The following is a 19,140-nucleotide window of genomic DNA, read 5'->3' as shown; positions in this document are numbered from 1 at the left end:
TCTCTCTCTCTCTCTCTCTCTCTCTCTCTCTCTCTCTCTCTCTCTCTCAAGACAGGGTTTTCCTGTGTAGCCCTGGCTGTCCTAGAACTAGCTCTGTAGACCTGGCTGGCCTCAAACTCACGAGGTCCACCTGCCTCTGCCTCCCAAATGCTGGGACTAAAGGCACTACTGTTGGCTGGGTTAAATGCATTTTATAGTTGTAATCCAGAGTGTTTCCTTTTTAGTGTTCAGTTAAGGCTAGCACTGAGAGAATTAAAGGTGGGTGCCCTTGCTGATTTCAGAAGGTCAGAAGGAGAATCATTTGATTTGTGTGATGTGTACATCTCAGTGGGAAGGGCAGCAAGAATGGTGAACAACGGGAGAGGAGGCCGCTCAGTCTGAAGGTCTTATTAAAATGGAACATGACAGGGCTTGAGGGACATACTAGATTTGGTGAGAGACAGGGGGATATGGACTGAGGTGGGCATCAGAACAGGTGCAGGGCACACTTTTACAATGTGTCTGACCTAATGGGGGTTTTAGCCCAGTGCTTCGTTCCCTGGCCCGACTGAAGCCTACTATGACCTTGGAAGAGGGACTGCCGAGGGCTCTGCAGGAATGGGAGCGGACCAGCAACTTTGACCGGATGATCTTTTATGAGATGGCAGAGAAGTGAGTTTGATGAACCCTCATTCACCCTGCAGGGGTGGGGGAGTGGTCGAATACAGGGGCAGCTGAGATGGGCAGATGTATGTATGTGTCTGTTGGGGGAGCTTCAGCAAGCTAGCTTAGCAGGAACCACAAGCCTGACAACTTGAGTTTGATCTTAGGATTCGCATGGAGGAAGGAGAGAAGGGGCTCCCAGGGGCTGCCCTCTGAGGTCTACACATTCACATTGTATACTCGCGTACATACATGATACAACAAGCAAACAAATAACTAAATGCAATACATTTCAAAGTAGAATAAGGTAGTGCCACAGGAGGAGGGCTGTAGGCCAGATGAGGGTCTCCTGGACCCTTCCTGCTACTACCACCTAAGCTCTGGGGTTACTCCATCCTGTCTGTTCTTGAAAGCTTCCCTGCCTCCAGGTCTTGGAGATGAATGTGGCTTTTATATTGAAGGGGTTAGCATAGGATTGAACCCAGGGCCTCTAAAAATCCCATACTGAGAGAACCTCAAAATGAAGGATCTTGAGCTCACCAGGTGGCAAGTGGCTATTGATCTGGAACTTCACAAGCACTTTTCCTTTCATGGTTTGCTTTGTTTTTGTTTTTAAAAATAGTACCATAAACCCGTTCTCCCCCCATTCCAGGGAGGAACCAAGTCTGGAAGAGGTTGGCGAGAAGAAACAGGGCACTCTGGGAATCCAGTATACCCAGAGTGGTCTCCTGACTCTTTATTCCCCATTTCTACAGGATAGCCATGTCTTAAAAAGTAACTTTGGCTGGCTGTGATGTTGTGAGTCAGCACACATGGCCCCAGGGCTGACATGGGAGTACCATTTGAGGCCAGGAGTTCAAAGCCAGCCTGGGCAATCCCTATCACAGCATCTGGGGAAGAAATCATTTCCTCTGAGTGTATCTTTTTTTTTTTTTTTTTTTTCTCTGAATCTGAATCTTTGGTTCCCTGGATTTACCCTCGAGGAGCTGTTCCAGCCTTTGCACTCTGGTGGGCCCTGCTTCTGAAATTCTGCCATCATTTTCAGTTGTAGAAAGGGACAGATGAGGCCATCAGGAACAACCCTTTAGAGTGTCCCTCTAGACCGTTACATGGGGCATGCTTATATGGATTCGCCAAGCTTATATAAAGTAGCAATTAATCAGGGCACTGGGTGAGATTGCTACGCAACAGAAGTAGAGGATATCACTTTGTCCTGGAGAGTTATCCAAGCTGTATACCACCAGTTTCTTTATTTAGCTTCTTGAATAACCATTGAAGGTGAAGGGACAATATAATGTCATTTCTCAGAACTGTCATTAGGCTACTACCTACCTGTGAGCAGCGTCCCCTGACTGACCCAACTTCAACAGTGTTTAGCCAAAATGAGGGTGCTTGGTTTCTTGGCCATGTGTGGATGCTGCCTGGTGTCTGTGTTACTGATGGACTGGGTTCTCCTTATTACAGACTGTACTTTTGTTTTTAAATGTTAATTATTTTTCCATTTAATGTTCATTGGTGTTTTGCCTTCATGTATGTCTGTGTGAGAGTATCAGATCTTACAGTTACAGACAATTGTGAGCTGCCATGTGCGTACCATCTCTCCTTCTTTACCCTTGCAGGTTCATGGAGTTTGAGGCCGAGGAAGAAACACAGATACAGAATGCACAGTTAATGAATGGCTCCCCGGGTCTGTCCCCTTTAGCCCCTTTGAAACTTGATCCTCCAGGGTCCATGGTCCCTGAGGCTTGCCAGCAACCAGGTAAGGCCACCCACAATGTAGAGAGAATTAGGAAATTCTGCTTTTGTTTCTGTCGCTGTCTTTCCTGGAAGTGACATTGTTATAAGCCAAATGCAATGCCCCATAGGAAGCTGGGGTGTTGGCTCCTTTTGTCTTGAATTAGCTATTGATCTTGGCCAAGTAAACTAACTACTCTCTCATCTGGATTGTGCATGAGCCCTATCCTTTATCAGATATGGGGTTGTTTCAGGTGGTTTCTTGGAATGTCAAGGTGTGTGGAAAGATTTCTTTCTTTTTCTCCCCCCCCCCCTTTTTTTTTGAGATAGGGTTTTTCTGTATAGTCCTGGCTGTCCTGGAACTCACTCTGTAGACCAGGCTGGGTCATATGAGGGCATAGAAATTCGCCTGCCTCTGCCTCCCAAGTGCTGGGATTAAAGGCGTGTGCCACCACCACCTGGCTAGATTTCTAACAGTATTTTCTCTCACACTCCCTCCAGCTTTTTATGTTTTCTCCCCTAAAAGCTCAATCCTATTCTGGAACCATTTCCTGAACCCAAATTTCTTCCCTTCCAAGTACCACTGGGAAGTTAGATACCAAAGCTTCTTCCCCACTCTCTACCTCTTCCCTCAGTGTACATTCCTAAGAAGGCAGCCTCTAAGACACGTGCTCCTCGCCGGCGGCAACGCAAACCCCAAAGGCCTCCCATTCCCGAGGCACCCAAAGAGATCCCACTTGAAGCTGTGCAAGAATATTCTGACATCATGGAAGGGCTGATGGGGAGCCATGTGGACACTGGGAAGACAGAAGAGGAGGAAGAGGGGCAACAGGAAGATGCAGGGATGTATCCAGATCCAAGTCTTCTGAGCTACATTGATGAACTCTGTTCTCAGGAGGAAGTCTTTGTCTCCAAGGTGAGTTAGGTCTACATGGCTAATTTCTGATATTTGGGGGCTAGGCACTATGGGGCATCAGCTCTCTGGGGTTCTGCATATGGTAGGAGCCTCCATTCTATAATTTTGAATAGATATCTGGGAGTTGGGTACTGTGGGGCACCAGCCATCTGGGGTTCTGTGTAAGTCAGTAGGCTCCATTCTGTAATTTGGAAGTAGGGATGCATGTAGGTAGCTGATGGTAAGGACTACCACAAATTTTTCTAACAAACTCCAGTGTGGAAGTTTGTCTCTATGGGCCATGGGCTTTACAGATTTGTCTCTAGGGCACCTGGGCTTACAGATCACTCCATATCAAGATTTATACCACGCTTCTTTCTGTTTCCCAGGTGGAGGCGGTCATTCACCCACAGTTTCTGGCAGATCTGCTGTCCCCGGAAGAGCAGAAAGATCCTTTGGCTTTACTTGAAGAACTAGAGCAAGAAGAAGGACTTACTCTTGCCCAGGTAAAGTTGGGAGGCAAAGAACACCAGGCAAAGGATCCTGGCTGATTTTGTAGAACCCTTTGATATCCTGATACTGTTTCTTAGAGCTTTTAGGTTTGGGCTCTGGGTCATATGAGGGCATAGAAATCAGCAGTTGAGTAACACAAGGATAACCTTCACACGGTGCACAAAAGCATTATGCCTACAGTCTAAAACAAGTAGGTAGGGAATGAGGAAAGGCTTACAGCTCAAACGCAGAGAGAGCTACAGTATCTATCTTTGACACCATCACTTAAAACACTTGCTTTTCTTCCCCACACTATCTACCATCTCCTATCACCCACTCAGCCACCTCTTCTCCTAACCATGTATAGAACTGGCATTTGTCCATCCCCTTCCAGCTGGTCCAGAAACGACTCTTGGCCTTGGAGGGGGAAGATGCACAGACACCTCCAAGTTGCAGTGGAGCTCAGTCAGACTCAAGTCCTTCTGTTTCTGATGAAGATGAAGATGGGGGTCAAAGACGTCGGCCCTCACCTGGGCTTCAGGGGGCTGCGGGCATTGTTCGCATTGGAAAATCTGCTTCTCCAGGCAAGCAGGCAAGAGAAATACATGGTGGGCAGGAACAAACAGTAGATGGTCCAAGGGGGATTCACAAGGATGGAAATAGTCTGCCACCCCCTAGCAGCTGGGACTTACAGCTAGAGCTCACAGCTTCACGGGGAATGCCAGTACCCTTGGGTATGGAGAGAAAAGTGTCTGGGAAGGCTATAAAACAGCTATCTGCAATTCATGATGGCCATCTGGGAAGTACTGGGTCTTCTGGGCACTACCCAGTAGCAGACAGGAATCCAGAGGTTTTACCTTTTTGTTGGCAAGAAGATCCCCAACACATGAGAGCCCCCAATTTTGATGTTGGACTTGTAGAGCCAGTTGCTCTGCAAGGACTTGGGTTAGAAAAACAGGCTTTGACACTGCAGATAGGAAAGCAGATCGGGGGAGCTGGGATGCTCAGTCAAGGAAGAGAACAACCTTCAGTGGTTTCCCAGAAGGGCTCTTCAAGGGCCATGTGGGGAGATGACAGAGGTCCTGATGCGGTTCAATGTTATAGTCAAAACCATTCCCCTGGAGCAGCTGGTAACCTAGACAGGGTTTCTCTCAGCCCAGGACTGTGGCTGAGCAGTGACATGGATGCTGTAGGTTTAGAGTTTCCCTTACAAATCGAGAATGTCATAGTCAGCATCCAAGATGAGGCATGCAGAAGGGAGGACCAGGCACTGAGTTCTAGAAACAGTGCTTCTCCAGGTCCTAGAAAAAACACGGTGCCCAAGGATGTGGGGAACAGTGCGATTCCCTCTGGAGGCCCAGATACAACAGCTGTCCCAGAAAAGAGAACCCCCTGCAGCTTGCCAGGAGTTTTGATGGCCAGTGGTCCAGGTTCGAGGTCTAAAGGAAATCAAGAGCTGAGCCCTGAAGCCATACAGAATCCTAGTGATCTGTGGGCTGAAGCTTGTCTCCCACTGCTGCAAACACTTGACTCTCCCACACTGGGGTCTTCCAAAGACACCCCAATACCCACATGCCAAGGCAATCTCCTTATTATTGGGACCCAGGATGCCTCCTCTTTTGCCCAGACTGGCCAAAAGGCAGAGAGCAGAGGTAATCTACTTTTTCCTCAGTTGGAAAACATAGATCAGGTCACCATACTAGATGCTAGAAATGATAGTGGCCCCCAGCCAGGGGTTAGCAAGGAATCCTGCTCATCAAATTTTAATTCTTATAATCTCCAAGGAGAGGGTAGGGAAGGCACTGTTTCCTCCAAACCCACCGACCTTGTTCCTTTACAAGGCAATCAAGAATTCCATACACATGAGACAACCAAATCGACATCTGGCCAGGGCCAGGGAAGTACTTCCCCAAGGTGGGCAACCAGGAATGCTTTTATTCTGAGAGAAACCCCTATTAGAGGAAAATGCACCTCAGCAGATAGAGCCAAAGGGAGCGAGAGGGAGGAGGAGGAGGAGGAGGACGAAGAGCTCTCCAACTTCTCCTACCTTTTGGCTTCAAAACTCAGCCTCTCTTCAGGAGGGCTTCCCCTTAGTACTCGGCACACCTCTGGAGGGCAGGGAATTGCGAAAATACCCCGCCACTCTACAGAAGTAGATGACCTTGGCCAGCCTTCACCCCCTCCCAAATCTGGGAAGCAAGCCCTGGCTGGGAGTCCAGCTACTGTTGTAGAGAGAGACCAGCAAGGAGCTCAGTTTAACCGTTCTGGGCAGAAGCCCCTTGCTCTGGGAATGGCCCAGCTCCCACAGCCTCGGAAAAGGCGGCGTGACGGTTTTGTCACCAGCAAAAGGAAGAAACGACGTCGTAATCAGTAGAAAGCAGAGGGCCACCCTGCTCCACCTAGTAGCACCCAAAGGTGGGTGCCCCAGAGTCTGTTTTACTGCTGCTGCTCCCCTCCCCCCCCCCCCCCGTGGAGCTCAGCCCAATGCTGTTTTTGTTGTGCCAGAAGCTGCAGAGCCTGGGACAGGTCAGACTGGCTCGGTAGCAGGGGTGCTGTTAGTGGGAAGTAAAGGGAAAGGTTAGCTTTTGGAAGTTATATGGAGAAATAAAGATTGTTTTTGGTTGGAAAATGCTATGTGCTCTTCTGTGTGAGCATCCTGGCTATGACATAGAGCAAAGCAGTTCTAACAAAGGCAGGTAGGTTCTGTGGCCCCGGTGACGTGACGTGATGTGCGTGACATGATGTCACCACGCTGCTGACCTTATCTTGGCTCCCTGTAGTGTTTTGCTAAGAATCACTTTCATGACTAGATAGGTTCCAAAACAGGAGTCCCTAAAGGTTCACTCCCTCTTTCCAAGACTGAACCTGGCATTGACTGGGTCTTGTCTGGATAGCCTATTATTGTCTGTCTCCTTTAAGTCTGGGGGGTGGGGTGGGGGATTCTTTTTGTAGGTCAGATCTGATTTCCTAAATCTACTTTATTCTTCGTATGTGTGTCAAGACATGGAGCACCTCTGGTGCTGGGAGAGCAAGGTTGGGGAGGGGGACTTTCCTTCCTTTAAGGGCAGGGCAGGAAGGGCTTCTGCGATCCTCAGCTCTGACTGTAGGGGAAGCGCCATGTGGTTGGCATGACTTGGAGGAGGCTCATTTCTGGACACAGGTCCCTGCCCCAAGCATGGGTGATGGAATAAACTCTCGGTGGGACTGTTAAATATGGAATGGTAGGAAGCTATATTTTCATCTTTAATGAGGGCAGAAGGGGAGGGAATGGGCTGAAAGAGAGGCTTATGAAGAAGTCAATTAGGATGTGCATATTTAGTAGGTGATAACAGGGGGACAGATACAAAAACCACGGTATGATTTCCATAGAGGAAACACCCCAGTCCGCTTGTGAATGAGAGAATTCAGGTACGGCCAAGAGCAATCTTTGGAGTTTTTTGGAAATTCCAATGGAAATCTGGCAACCAAACATTCATCACTTTCCTTCACAACTAATGACTCCACCCTCTGGACCAAGCTTTAGGTTTTTTTTTTATTAGATATATATTTATATTTATATATAAAATAGTCTTTTACAAAAAGACCCCACCAAAAAGAAAAAAGAAAAAAAAAGATAACCAAAAAAAAAAAAAAAAAATCAAACAGGAGCAGAGGTGGGGTTGAGGCATAGGGTAGGCCTCTGACGCTGTCCTGAGAGCAGGGCTGGGTTTGAGCTGAGCAAAGAGTGGGAGGCTGAGGCGCTCAGTCACCCTTCTGCTTGGGGGCCTGCACAGTCCCGTTAGCCAGGGCAGTGGGGCTGCTGGGGGATGAGGCATTTGGTATCTGGGAGGTGCTTCGAGGCTTGTGTGGGGGGCGTAGGTAGGCGCTGAAAAGCTTGCCATACAGAGGGTCGTGGAGGGAGAAGTTCTGGAACTGACCTGGACAGGAGGAGTCAGGAATGGGAAAGTTACACCACTTGAGAGTGAGGAGAGGGGACACCCCTCCCTTCTCTTTCCTCAGAACCCAGCCCTGCTAGTCTGTTTGCCTTCTCAAATACAGCTTGACACCTCTCAGAGGTTCTGATCCCTCTTTCTCAGCCCAGCTCAGTGCTCAGATCATATCCTGGTGCCAACGATGCTCCCCCCAACCTCCACCCCCCCCCCCCCGCCAGCCCTCCACCCCCAGCGCCTGCACAGGGCAAAGAAGGCAGTGACTCACAGAGGGAGAGGCCCTGGCTGCATCCAGGCTGGCACAGCGCGGCATGCAAAGTCGTGGCAGCGGGGCGGGGTGAACCCAGCAACAGGTGCAGGATGGTGCTGAAGCCGTCTTTGTATAGCAGCCGGTCAGGTCCTTCTGCCTGCTCTTCAGCAAAGAGCTTGGGGGTTGGGGGGCGGAAAAGAGAGATGGGAGGGAGGGGGTTGGAAGGGCCCATCAAGTTCTCTCCTTCAGACAGTGCCTCACACTGCCCAGGAAGCTGGCCTGATGCTCGGCGCTGTACGTAAAGCCTTCTTGAATCTCTAGTACCTCATCTTTCAGGACAGGTGTAAAATGGCTAGCTTCTGCCTTCTTGTTCCCGGGTAGGCCTTGGTGGGAGATTCCACCAGAGGCCGTTTTAGGCAGTGTGGCACTGGGGAGGGCCCTGAGCTTGCGTTAGCGAAGAGCTAACTGGGAACAGTACAATATACTGCCCTCCTGGGATGAAGCCATGGGGTGAAGCGTCTCAGCAGCTGTCCCATGGTCCCTCAAAGGTACCTCAAAGGCCAGGCGAGTCAGCTCCTCCAGGCTCCTGCCCCCATCCAGGGCCGCTAGCGCTAGGGCCACATTTCGGAAGTCCACCAAACCCTTGGCATCCTAGAGGGTGAAAAACCAGAGCAATGTGGCGGGACCGGCCATCTTCCTCCTGCCCTTTGGACTCTGGCTTCTGTTCAGTAGGCTTCAAGATGACGCTTATGATCACTGTGCTCAGAACTGACCGGCACACTCCCCAGGTCTCCTGTGAGTTCTCGGGCTGGGCCACATGCTTCCTTCCACTATCTTCCACTATCGCTTACTGCCATAAGCTATGCCAAGCTATGCGGTGACCCAGCCTTCCCACAGAGATCTAGGAATGTCAGGGGATCCCCCAGGAATTTTGAAGTTACCACCCACTCTGATATACCCATGGGAGCAACCCCGGTTTCCAACCCTGACAAACTGGTTTGTTTTCTTCTACCTATGTGGGAGAACTGGTCCAACAGACTTGGGGGCCACTGGCCTAACTTTTTTTTTTTTTTTAATACTAAAAATCTAAACAGGATAGTTGTTATATCTGTGGGGGACATGTTGGCTGATGGTCTTCCTCAATTTAAAGAAACCCAAGCAGCTCAAAACTTAAAATTTTTAATTACTTTAAAACTTTTAGAAGGGCCTAACTACATCACCTAGGCTGGCCTTAAACTTATGATCCTTTGCCTCTGTTCCCTTAGTATTGAAGGAACACTAAGACCCACAGCCTGTGTCTTATTAGCACAGAAAGGACCCTTGTGAGTGGCATAAAGAGCACCTGCCTAGTATAAAAACTGGAGTGTGTTCTTAATACAGACAGACAAAAACTAGAATTGTGAATTGACAGGATACTTGGGTTCTATTTCCGGAAATACAGTTTGCCAAAAATAATCACTCGGACATCATCCCTGGATCTGGAGCTCCATGGCTCGGAGGGCTCATGGCTCAGAGGGCAAGCCATCCATTCTGCCCTGGGTTCTAGTCCATTACCTGCTGGAAGTAGCTGAAGGCACCAGCCACTGTCTGAGGATCCGAGAGCTGTAACTGTTGGGCAAAGGCCTCTTGGCTGATCATTCGACTCCGGCCTGGCTCTGCCCCCATGTCCACAAAGCCAGGGGACAGCCTGCGATGGAATCGTTGACAGCAGAGTTGACTGTTTCTTTTTGGATACGACGTGCACAACCTTACCCCCAGCACTAGGCTCCGGCGCAGGCTCAGCTGCTGTCTGTCCCGAGGCCCTGTACTCCCTATTTCCCCTCCCTGGTCCACTGCTTATGATATCGTCACCTTCAAGGGTAACTTACCCAGCCTTCTGGAGCACCTTTCCCAGTTCCCAGAGCTGTGGTTCCAACGCTACCTTCAGCTGGCCCACCACAATCACAGGTAAGCTGCCTACAAACTCACATTCAGTGGCTGGGATGCCCAGGGCCCTTCAGGACAAAGAAGGATGGAGATCAAGAGAAGGCGGCAGAGGACATTCCTGAGGTTTCATTACACTGTTAGACTGACATGGTCAGTTTCCTTTGTCTTTCTCTCTCCTTGGTCTCGGCTGTCTTTCAGCCCTTTCCCCATTACCCCTTATCTTTGCCTCAAACCCCCCTGCACCTCCTTGTGGCTCCTCAGCTCAGCAGAACTGCTCCAGGAAATGCTTCGTGGAACAGCAGGAAGTAACTTGTAATACTCACTGTGCCATGACTCTCTGGACGTTATTGGCATAAAGGGTGGGGTCCTTACTCTCCTCTGGGCTGGGCTGATAGACAGGGAGAAACTGAAACACAGACACACGGCTCTCATCAGGACCTGAAAGCAGGCATGGTCACTATTCTGTTTTCTCCAATCCCACTAAGGGGTTTGTACCTCTACATCCACGATGCTGCAGGGCTGAGAGGCGGTGAGCCAGAGAACTTTGAGTCTAAGAGAGGGGAGATGGGTGTTTACCGCTGTTTAACGACTAGCTGCTCCTCTTGAGCAAGGCAGTGGGACATTCTCCCACTGATGTGGAAAAAAAAAAAAAAAAAAAGGGACCCCTAGCTCCAGTTAGCCAGGGGGCTGTGAGAAGGGCCAGAAAGGTGATGGATGGGACAAAAGCTGCAGGAAACACTCCACGGAGGAAGGGTGGCAGGAAGGAGAAGTCTGGGCTCTGCGGCAAAGGAAGAGGTATCCCTAGTGGTGTGGGTTCTCTAGAAGGGACCACTGAGTTCAGAACCAGCCGCCAACCCCCTCCCCTCCCCCAAACAAGAAACACAGGACAGTAAATACGGAACTGTAATTACAGTAGGAGTGACTTAGGTGGGAGGCCTAGAAACACTGCCAAGTAACCTGGGGAGGTCAGAGGGCAATCTCCGCTGGAGTTCTCTCAGTTCTACACCGTAGGTCATTCACCTCTTTTATTAGAGACTGGACCAGAAATGCTCTGGTGGACCTGACTCCCCACCCTAACCCCTGTAACCCTAGCACTCACACGCCAGGGCCCCTCCATGCCCAGCTGGTGGTGTCCTGTGGGAAAAGCAGAACCAGGGCCAGAGGTTACTTCTCTTTCTGAAAACCAGCCAGTCTCCTTTAGCCGACCCCAACCTCACCTCAGGCTTCACCCCCAGATGTGTATCTTTTAACACCCCACCAGCAGTTTCCACTCAGGAGGGATTCATGCCCCCTGCGTCCACCCTTTCCTTCCACCCAGACTCACCAGACTGTTGGGGTATCGGATGAGGACAGGCTGCACAGGCACCCCTGCGATGAAGGCTCCTAAATCCCATTTCCACCCCCACCCCCCAAGGCAGAAGTTAGTACACGGAGGTAGCATGAGGGGCTGGGACAAATCCCAAATGTCATGTGGCTTTGCTCTCCCAAGAATTTCCTCTCTGACTCACCTTGTCAGAAAGGTGGGAGGCTCCCTGTCACTGTTACCCGTTACCCTTCCCTCTACTTTGTGAGGTACCCCCACCCCCCAAAGCTGGAGCTCCTCCTCCCCTCCTCCCCCCACCTGCCACCTCACCTCCCACTGTCGTTTTACTCACCTGGTTTGAACTTCAGCAGAGCCTTCTTGTTGGAACAGGTGCCTTCAGGAAAAAACAGTACCTGGGTGAAAAAAACAAAACAAAAACAAAAAAACCCAAAGCACAGAGTGAAGTGGGGAGGAAAGAGCAACCATCAGGCACGTGAGGCAGAGCTTCAGGATATCTTTACCCACCTGAGGCCACTTGCCTCCTGAAGTTGCCCTCCTCCTGACCTCCTCAACCACTCTGCGCCGAGAGGCGGGGTCATGCCGGGAGACAAGGATGGCTTGATTAAATCGAAGGAGTGCTGGGTTTGGGAAGGTTAAGAGGAGGAGTCACTTGGTTCTGACCCTGAGGCACTGACATCTGGCAGCTTCAGTTTCCTCAACAGTGCAAGATATTTCAACAATCCCATTTATTGCTACAATCTATGTATCATAGGCTGTCTTTCTAGCACCTTGTCGCTGGCCCCAGCCCTGAGAGTCTTGAGCTTGACAAACGGAATGGTAGATACTTTACATTCCTCTGCCAACAGACAAGTACCCCTCCTGATGGTGGTCCTCTCTATGCTGGAAGCCAGTGTTTCCATGTCTTACTTTTTTGGGGCCAAGGGTTGCCATTCCTCCCCTACGCGCTCTTGAACTCTCTCACCTCCAATGACAGGCACAGAAAGATTCTCAGCTCGAGACACAACCTTGGGCAGGTCACAGGGTAGCAGGACAATTGGGTCAAAGAAAGTTGAGTGGGGGGCAGCAACCAGGACAGGGGCTTCGAGGCGAGAGGCCCTTTGACCCCGAACACGGATCCGAAGGAAGCCAAGCAGGAAAAATAGCAGGCGGCTCAGACCAAGAACCCCGTTGTGGCATACAGTCCTGCCAAGGTAAGGCTGGGAGTCAGTGGGAGAGGGAGTTCTGACTCTTAGTCAACCCTGTCCCCCAACCAGGCTCCTGGGAAAGCAAGATACCACTCTTCCCCCCTCAAAACACGCTGGCCATCGAGCTGAAGTACTTTGGACATGCCACTTAGAAGTGAGGTCCTAAGGACCACATCTGGGCTTGGCTGTTAGCTCATGTGACAAGTTCCAGGCGCGAGCATGTGTGTGTGTGTGTGTGTGTGTGTGTGTGTTGGGGATGGAGTAGAGCATAGAACGGGTGAGAAGTGGCCTTAAGAGTTGGGTCCCACTTACTTCCTCCATCCTGTAATTGGTTCCTGAAGCTGTTCTTCAGTGAGACCTGCTACTTGGAGCCACGCGAAGGGCCAGAGGAGAAAGAGGACAATAAAAGCTAGAAGTACTCGGATTGGGGCCAGCAGTACCCCCAGGAGGCAGAACTGCAGAAGGGCAGGAGAAAATGTCCCTTAGGCCTGGGAAAGGCTCATTCCACAGCAACCATCTCCTACAAGGACTGACCCAGGGCAAATAGTTAACACCTTGTAGGTGATAGGGTAGGGGTAGGGGCACTGGTGAGGCCTGGAGGACAAAGGATCAATACCACTAGGTGCCTTGTTGTCTTACTCTCAGGTGACCCCCTCCCCCTACAAAGATTACTGTCATAATGATTTTGGTACTTGGAATGGATGTTAGGATTTAATGGACTGGGAGGTGGTGGCCCAAGCATTTAATCCCAGCACTCAGGAGGTAGAGTCTGGTGGATCTCTGTGAGTTCCAGGCAAGTCTGCTCTACAGAACAGGTTCTAGGACAGCCAGGGCTACACAGGGCAATACCTCCCCCTCCCCCCCAAAGAAAAAAACAAAAGAGGATTTAATGAGAAAATGCAGGGAAGGTGTCCAGCCCTGTGTTTGATGTAGGTTAGAGAGTTCTTCCCAACATCCCATCCCGTTCCATAAATAGTTCCTATGTCAAACAAACCCGGTGCAGGGCTTTCAACACTTTGGGCCCAAGGAGCAGATGGCTGGAAACACAGAGATCCACTTTTCAAGCCTCGGGTCAGTCTATCCCTAGCCTAGTACTGCAGAACAGCAATCCTTTGGTAACAGCCCTATTCCGCAAGGTAAGGGTTGCCAAGTGCCAGGGTGACTCCAGAGGCTTCCTAAGATTGAGCAGGTAAATAAACCTAGCCCCCGGGGGCCGGCCTCACGGGAGGTGATCACAACAGAAACCTTGGACACTTCCTCCCCACACCACCTCCTGGCTACCCTAGGATGGTGCGTCCCTCTACTTCCTGTAGCTAACCCCCCTCCCAGCCTCCCTGCCCCCACCAGTAGGTGCTGCAGTGGGGGGGGGGGGTGGCGGAAAGAGGAGGTGTTGGAAGGGCACAAGGACGCAGTCTCTGGGTTCAAACCGTTTAAGTCGAAGCCCCGATCGCTGAGCACGCCCCTGCCCCCACCCTGGGCTTTCCGTAGCCTCCAGCTCCATCCTAACCCGAAAACCTCCGTAGGATGTAATCCGCATTCCCCAGTGTCCTCCATCTCTCCTATCCTTGGGTCTCCTTCAGTGCTCCCTCCTCTCCCACTCATTTCTTCCTCACTTGTGAGCTTGTCCATCGCCTAAGCTGGAGTCCTCACCAAGGCTCCTCGCCTACCCACCCCCAGCCGCCCCCACGTGCGTGCCCCCTAACTCCCTCCCCACAGGCTTCTCATCCGCCTCCTCTGGCATCCCCTTGCCCATCTCAGCCACCGCTCCTCATCCCAACCAGTCTTCCACACGTCCCCTGCCCACACCTCACCTTAACCCTCTGGAGGCCGGAGAGGTGTAACTCATGCACGAACGGGTTTGGGGACGCAGAGGACCCAGAGGTGGGATCGAAGGGGGCCCAGGCCCCAGGACTTCCCTGGCTCATGGTGGGAGAAGGTCGAGCGAGGGCCGCGGCCCCCCAGCTCCCAGCCCGGGCCCCGCTCCCGGTCGGGCTCTGCAGAGCAGCGCGGCTCGTGCGGCTGTGGCAGCGGCGGCGCTCTGGTCCCAGCCCCGCCTGGTGCCGGCCGAGGGGCGGAGAGCGGCGGCGCCGCCCGGGCCGCTCGCGTTGTCAGGGCGCCGGCCGCGGGGCGGGGCTTGCGGCTCTCCGGCGTCCCCGCTCAGCCGCGTTCTCCGCCGCCCCTCGCGCCATTCGGAGCGCGGCGCCCCGAGGACCTGGCTACCCCTTTCCCAGGGTCTCGGGCTGGAAATGGGGCAGAGAGGTGGGCGCGCAGGGGAGCGCCCTGGTCACTTTCCGGATGCTGCGGCCACCCTGCGAGCGCCGACAGGGTGGAGCCCCGTGTCAGGGCAGGTTGCCGAGGCCCGCAGCTGCGGAAGGAGGCTGGGCGCCCCTGTTCCCGCCGCTCCTCGGCCCCAGTGTCCCCATCTCCGGGGCGGACCACCGCTTTCCTTCCCGGTCGGCGTGTCGCCATAGTGGAGCCCGCGCCCCCTCGCGGCCGTACTGCGCGTCGCAGCTCTCGGCGTCCGCGCGTGCCGGGCTGCGTGAACCACCGTCACCTGCGCGCTCGCATCCTTCGATACTTAGCGGGCGTACGTCCCCCAGTTCGGCAAAGCCCGGCTCGGGAGAGATAGCAATCTTAGCTTCTCTACTGGTCTCCCTGTGGAATATGGAGGTCACCTGCAAAACCCTAATGATCTAAACACACACACACACACACACACACACACACACACACACACACTGTACAACAGCTTAACTGATGGGGCACCGGGGAATTGAGTGGACTTTGACACCCATAGCTGCTAACACTATCAAATATGTAGTGCACAGGGAAGGAGGTAAGAGTCGTTGTTTATGAAAATAAGCTGGGTTCAGTTCACCTTGTCTTCCCTCTGCCTGCTGAAAGGTAAAAACTGAATGGGTGTTGAAGCAAGAAACCTAGGGGAAGAAGTCAGAACTAAGGGTGTTTGCCTCCCCCCGCTCCGCCCCCCAATTCCTTCTTGTGTTGTGCGTTAACTTGAGATACTTTCAGAGGCTAGGATGAAAGTGACGAGGACGTGTAGGTCATAGGACAACTTGCAGGGATGTTCTCTTTTTCTACTTTCTGGGTCTCAAGAATCGAACTCAGGTCATCAGATTTGGTGGCAGTGGCAAAGAACTTTATGGTCATCCTACGAACCTGATTTGAGAATTTTAAGAAATAAAATTCAGGAGATAGGAGCGGGAGAAAGAGGACATTGCAAGGGAGGTTAGGTAGAGAGCCAGAAGACACTTCTGTCTAGATTCTGCCTCGGTCCCCTATAACTTTATCACTTACACCATTGATTGTATCTACAAGAAAAGGAGCAGCTGGCAGGGTCAGGGAAATAAAAGTAATGCATACTAGTTAAGATTTACATCTGCGACATCTGAACGTTTGTATGTGGCGCCTCTCCCCCCTTCACGTGTCGAAGTCCTCATTCCCAGGTGATGGTTACTTAGACCTTGGGGAAATGTGTCTCCTTGTTGTGGCAAAGTACCTGACAAGCAATTTAAGAATGGCAGGGTTGTGAGTCACAGCGAGGGTTACAGCCCATCATGTCAGGGAAGGCAGAGAGCAGAAGTATGAGGTGGCTGGTCACACTGAAGCAGAGAGGGGGGAGTGCTAGAGCTCAGCTCAGTTTTAATCCCCTTTTATTTATGGGTCCCAGCCTATGGAATGTTGCTAGCTACGTTCTGGGTGTGTCTTAGCGAGCCTTTCTGCAGTTAAACCCTTCTGGAAACACCCTTAGAGACATGCCCAGAGTATGTTTCAATGATGATCTCTAAATCCCATCAAACTGACATTGAGGACTGTGCAACACTAACCAAGACCCTTACGATCACAGTAGTGCTTATAAGGAGAGAGGGAGGAGGAAGGAGAGGGAGGGGAGAGGGAGGAGGAGGAGCCTTCTGATAACTCCTGTGTAAAAAGGTTATATGAGCCCATAACCAGATCCCCTAGTCTTCAAGCCAGGAAGCTGATTTTGCCACACACCAAATCTGTGAACACCTTGGTCTTACTACTATCTAGGCTCTGGGACTGTGAGAGGGATTGGCCTCCTTCCTAGTTTATTACACTCTGTTGCAGTAGTCCATGAAGATCAAGAGGTTTTTTTAATTTTTTTCTGGGAGAGAGAGAGAGAGAGAGAGAGAGAGAGAGAGAGAGAGAGAGAGAGAGAGAGAGAGAGAGAGAGAGAGAGACTGAGACTCAGTCAGTCTGTATAGTCCAGGCTGACCTTGAACTCCTGAATTTGAGACCTGACTGTTTCCCAATTCATCAGATTTCTGGTACATATCATCACATCTGGCCTAAAATCGTTTTTTAAAAAATTAATCTTAGCGAAGATTCTATTCTGTTCTCTCTTACTTAAAAGAGGTCAGGTTTTATATAACACACATCTTTCAAAGTAGTTCCACTCTTTTTTTGCTGTTGACTGATGGGGTCTGGGACTTGCCACACAAACCAGAAACCCATCTCAGTCAAATAGGGGTGGTTTACTGAATGCACACCAAAAGACTGAGCCGTCGGGGCTGAGACCAGACTCAGGAGCCTACTGTGGCCTCGGACATCTCACAGAGTCAGTTTATAAAGGCACAAACCACTGTGAGCTCATGTCAGGTTCAGGAAGCACTGCCCAGTGGTCAGCTCTGGCTCAAGCAATCTTGCCTAGCTACACAGAACAGTTCTAACTGACATTTATCCTGATCGGTCCTAAGTGGACCTTATGGTGGTGGAATTTCTTAAGATTAAAAACAACCTCACAACATAAGAGGGTATGTCGTCAGCTTGACCCTGCTCTGAGTCAAGTTATTTTTCTGTCTTAGTAACAATGAAATAACTGGCAGGCATGGAATAAACTGGCTGCAGCTATGCTGGGGGAGCAGACCTCAACATTAATTTTTTTTTTTTTTTTTTAAGATAGGGATTCTCTGTCATGGAATTCACTCTGTAGACCAAGCTGGCCTCAGACTCACAGAGATCCACCTGCCTCTGCCTCCATGCTGGGTTTAAAGGCTAGCGCCACCACCATCCAGCCTAATTCCACTAATCTCATTTTTCAAGTTAAAGCAGTTCACAAATGCATAGACATCATTTGATTTTTTTTAATAGCCTTCTATTGTTGGATTTTTATAAAATTTTTATGCTATAAGAATTCATTTTTGCCCGCATATATGTGAGTGTACCGTATGCGTGTTTGGTGCCTGAGGAGATAGGAAGAGGCATCAGATTCCCCAGAACTGGATTGCTAGGTGGTTGGGAATCACCACATGGGTGTTGGTAACTGAGCCTGGGTCCTCTCCAAGAGCAGCAAGGGTTTTTAATCATTGATCCATCTCTCCAGCCCTCTGCACTCAATCCTTTAACCATAAACCAGCCAGTTCAGGAAGCTTTATTAAACTTAGAACCCCTTCACAGAACACTTATATTAATATACAGATTACTCTAAAAATTAAGCGTACTACATACAGTTAACTTTCAATGATATACAGTTCGGCTATGTGTCCATTTACAAACAAACAAACCACAAAACGATAACAAACAGATCAATTCTCCCAGGGCCTCTGATCACGCCTAGGTCTAGGTTTCTGACCAGATTTCTTTCTTTTTCTTTTTTTTCAATTTTTATTAGATATTTTCTTCATTTACATTTCAAATGCTATCCCCAAAGTCCCCTATACCCTCCCCCCGTACCCTGCTCCCCTATCCATCCACTCCCACTTCTTGGCCCTGGTGTTCCCCTGTGCTGGGTCATATAAAGTTTGCAAGACCAAGGGCCTCTCCTCCCAACGATGGCCGACTAGGCCATCTTCTGCTACATATGCAGCTAGAGACACGAGCTCTGGGGGTACTGGTTAGTTCATATTGTTGTTCCACCTGTAGGGTTGCAGACACCTTCAACTCCTTGGGTACTTTCGCTAGCTCCTCCATTGGGGGCTCTGTGTTCCATCCAATAGCTGACTGTAAGCTTCCACTTCTGTATTTGCCAGGCACTGGCATAGCCTCACATGAGACAGCTATATCAGGGTCCTTTCAGCAAAATCTTGCTGTCATATGCAATGGTGTCTGTGTTTGGTGGCTGATTATGGGATGGATCCTAGGATGGGACAGTCTCTGGATGCTGACCAGATTTCTAGTGCTAGGCATGTATTCCCCACCAGAGAGGGCTGCAAATCCAATTGGAATGCAGTCGGTTTCCCCTCACAGGCATGCCGCAGGAGTTGTATCCGTGAATACATCTTGCCTGGCAAATCGATACTGTTGTGCACGGGGTTCATGACTAGGTAAGGCCACGGAAGCATTTCCTTCCCACAGCAGCCCATTCCACACACTCTTGCACCATGAATGAACACTGCCAGCAGGTAAGCAGTTTCCAGCTCAGTTTTCGTATGATTCATGTGTGTGGTGTCTTCCATCATAGGGTCTTATGACTTCTGGGAAATAGCATCATTCACCCATCTGTGGTGCCTCTATTCCAACTCTTGCTTTTTGTTTTTGTTTTTAATTTTTTTTTAAAATTTTTTGAGACAGTGTTTCTTTATATAGCCCTGGCTGTCCTGGAACTCATTCTGTAGATCAGGCTGGCCTTGACTTCACGGAGATCTACCTGCCTCTGCCTCCCAAGTGCTTGCACCACTACCTGCTCAAACTCTTTTTCTTAAAGCATGTTTATTTCAGTTAGCTTATAAAGTAACAGGTTTCTTTATATATATATATATATATATATATATATATATATATATATA

General features: G+C 50.4%; 2 protein-coding genes across 2 annotated transcripts in view; one reads left to right on the top strand and one right to left on the bottom strand.

The window, feature by feature from the left end:
• Nutm1 (NUT midline carcinoma family member 1) overlaps positions 1-6,388 on the top strand; it is an 11,484-nt gene extending 5,096 nt beyond the window's left edge. The window contains exons 3-7 of the mRNA XM_021194584.1: positions 523-651; positions 2,262-2,401; positions 3,012-3,292; positions 3,661-3,777; positions 4,158-6,388. Of these exons, the coding sequence (XP_021050243.1) occupies positions 523-651; positions 2,262-2,401; positions 3,012-3,292; positions 3,661-3,777; positions 4,158-6,137 (2,647 nt within the window). The 3' untranslated portion in view covers positions 6,138-6,388. The remainder of the gene's footprint in view (positions 1-522; positions 652-2,261; positions 2,402-3,011; positions 3,293-3,660; positions 3,778-4,157) is intronic.
• An 888-nt stretch (positions 6,389-7,276) lies between these two features.
• Lpcat4 (lysophosphatidylcholine acyltransferase 4) lies at positions 7,277-14,526 on the bottom strand. Its single transcript, XM_021193403.2, has 14 exons — positions 14,188-14,526; positions 12,689-12,831; positions 12,154-12,374; positions 11,697-11,809; positions 11,524-11,584; positions 11,193-11,251; positions 10,968-11,002; positions 10,364-10,418; positions 10,192-10,274; positions 9,811-9,936; positions 9,497-9,629; positions 8,495-8,593; positions 7,961-8,117; positions 7,277-7,680 (listed from the first exon to the last, which is right to left on the bottom strand). The coding sequence occupies exons 1-14, from the start codon at positions 14,299-14,301 to the stop codon at positions 7,505-7,507; spliced, it is 1,575 nt and encodes a 524-aa protein (XP_021049062.1). The 5' UTR covers positions 14,302-14,526; the 3' UTR covers positions 7,277-7,504.
• Between the last annotated feature and the right edge of the window lie 4,614 nt (positions 14,527-19,140).

The sequence above is a fragment of the Mus pahari genome, chromosome 3 (assembly GCF_900095145.1).
Source record: "Mus pahari chromosome 3, PAHARI_EIJ_v1.1, whole genome shotgun sequence".
Lineage (NCBI taxonomy): Eukaryota > Metazoa > Chordata > Mammalia > Rodentia > Muridae > Mus > Mus pahari.
Note: the sequence above shows the minus strand (reverse complement) of the source record. Positions and strands in the feature narration are given on the sequence as shown.

Bases quoted from the DNA above. Each gene is read 5' to 3' on its own strand.
- Lpcat4 (XM_021193403.2), bottom strand. From the start codon at position 14,301: ATGAGCCAGGGAAGTCCTGGGGCCTGGGCCCCCTTCGATCCCACCTCT. The intron at 12,832-14,187 runs GTGAGGTGTGGG...GCCCTTCTGCAG, and splicing joins CCGGCCTCCAGAGGGTTAAG to TTCTGCCTCCTGGGGGTACT. The intron at 11,252-11,523 runs GTGAGTAAAACG...AATGGGATTTAG, and splicing joins TCTGCTGAAGTTCAAACCAG to GAGCCTTCATCGCAGGGGTG.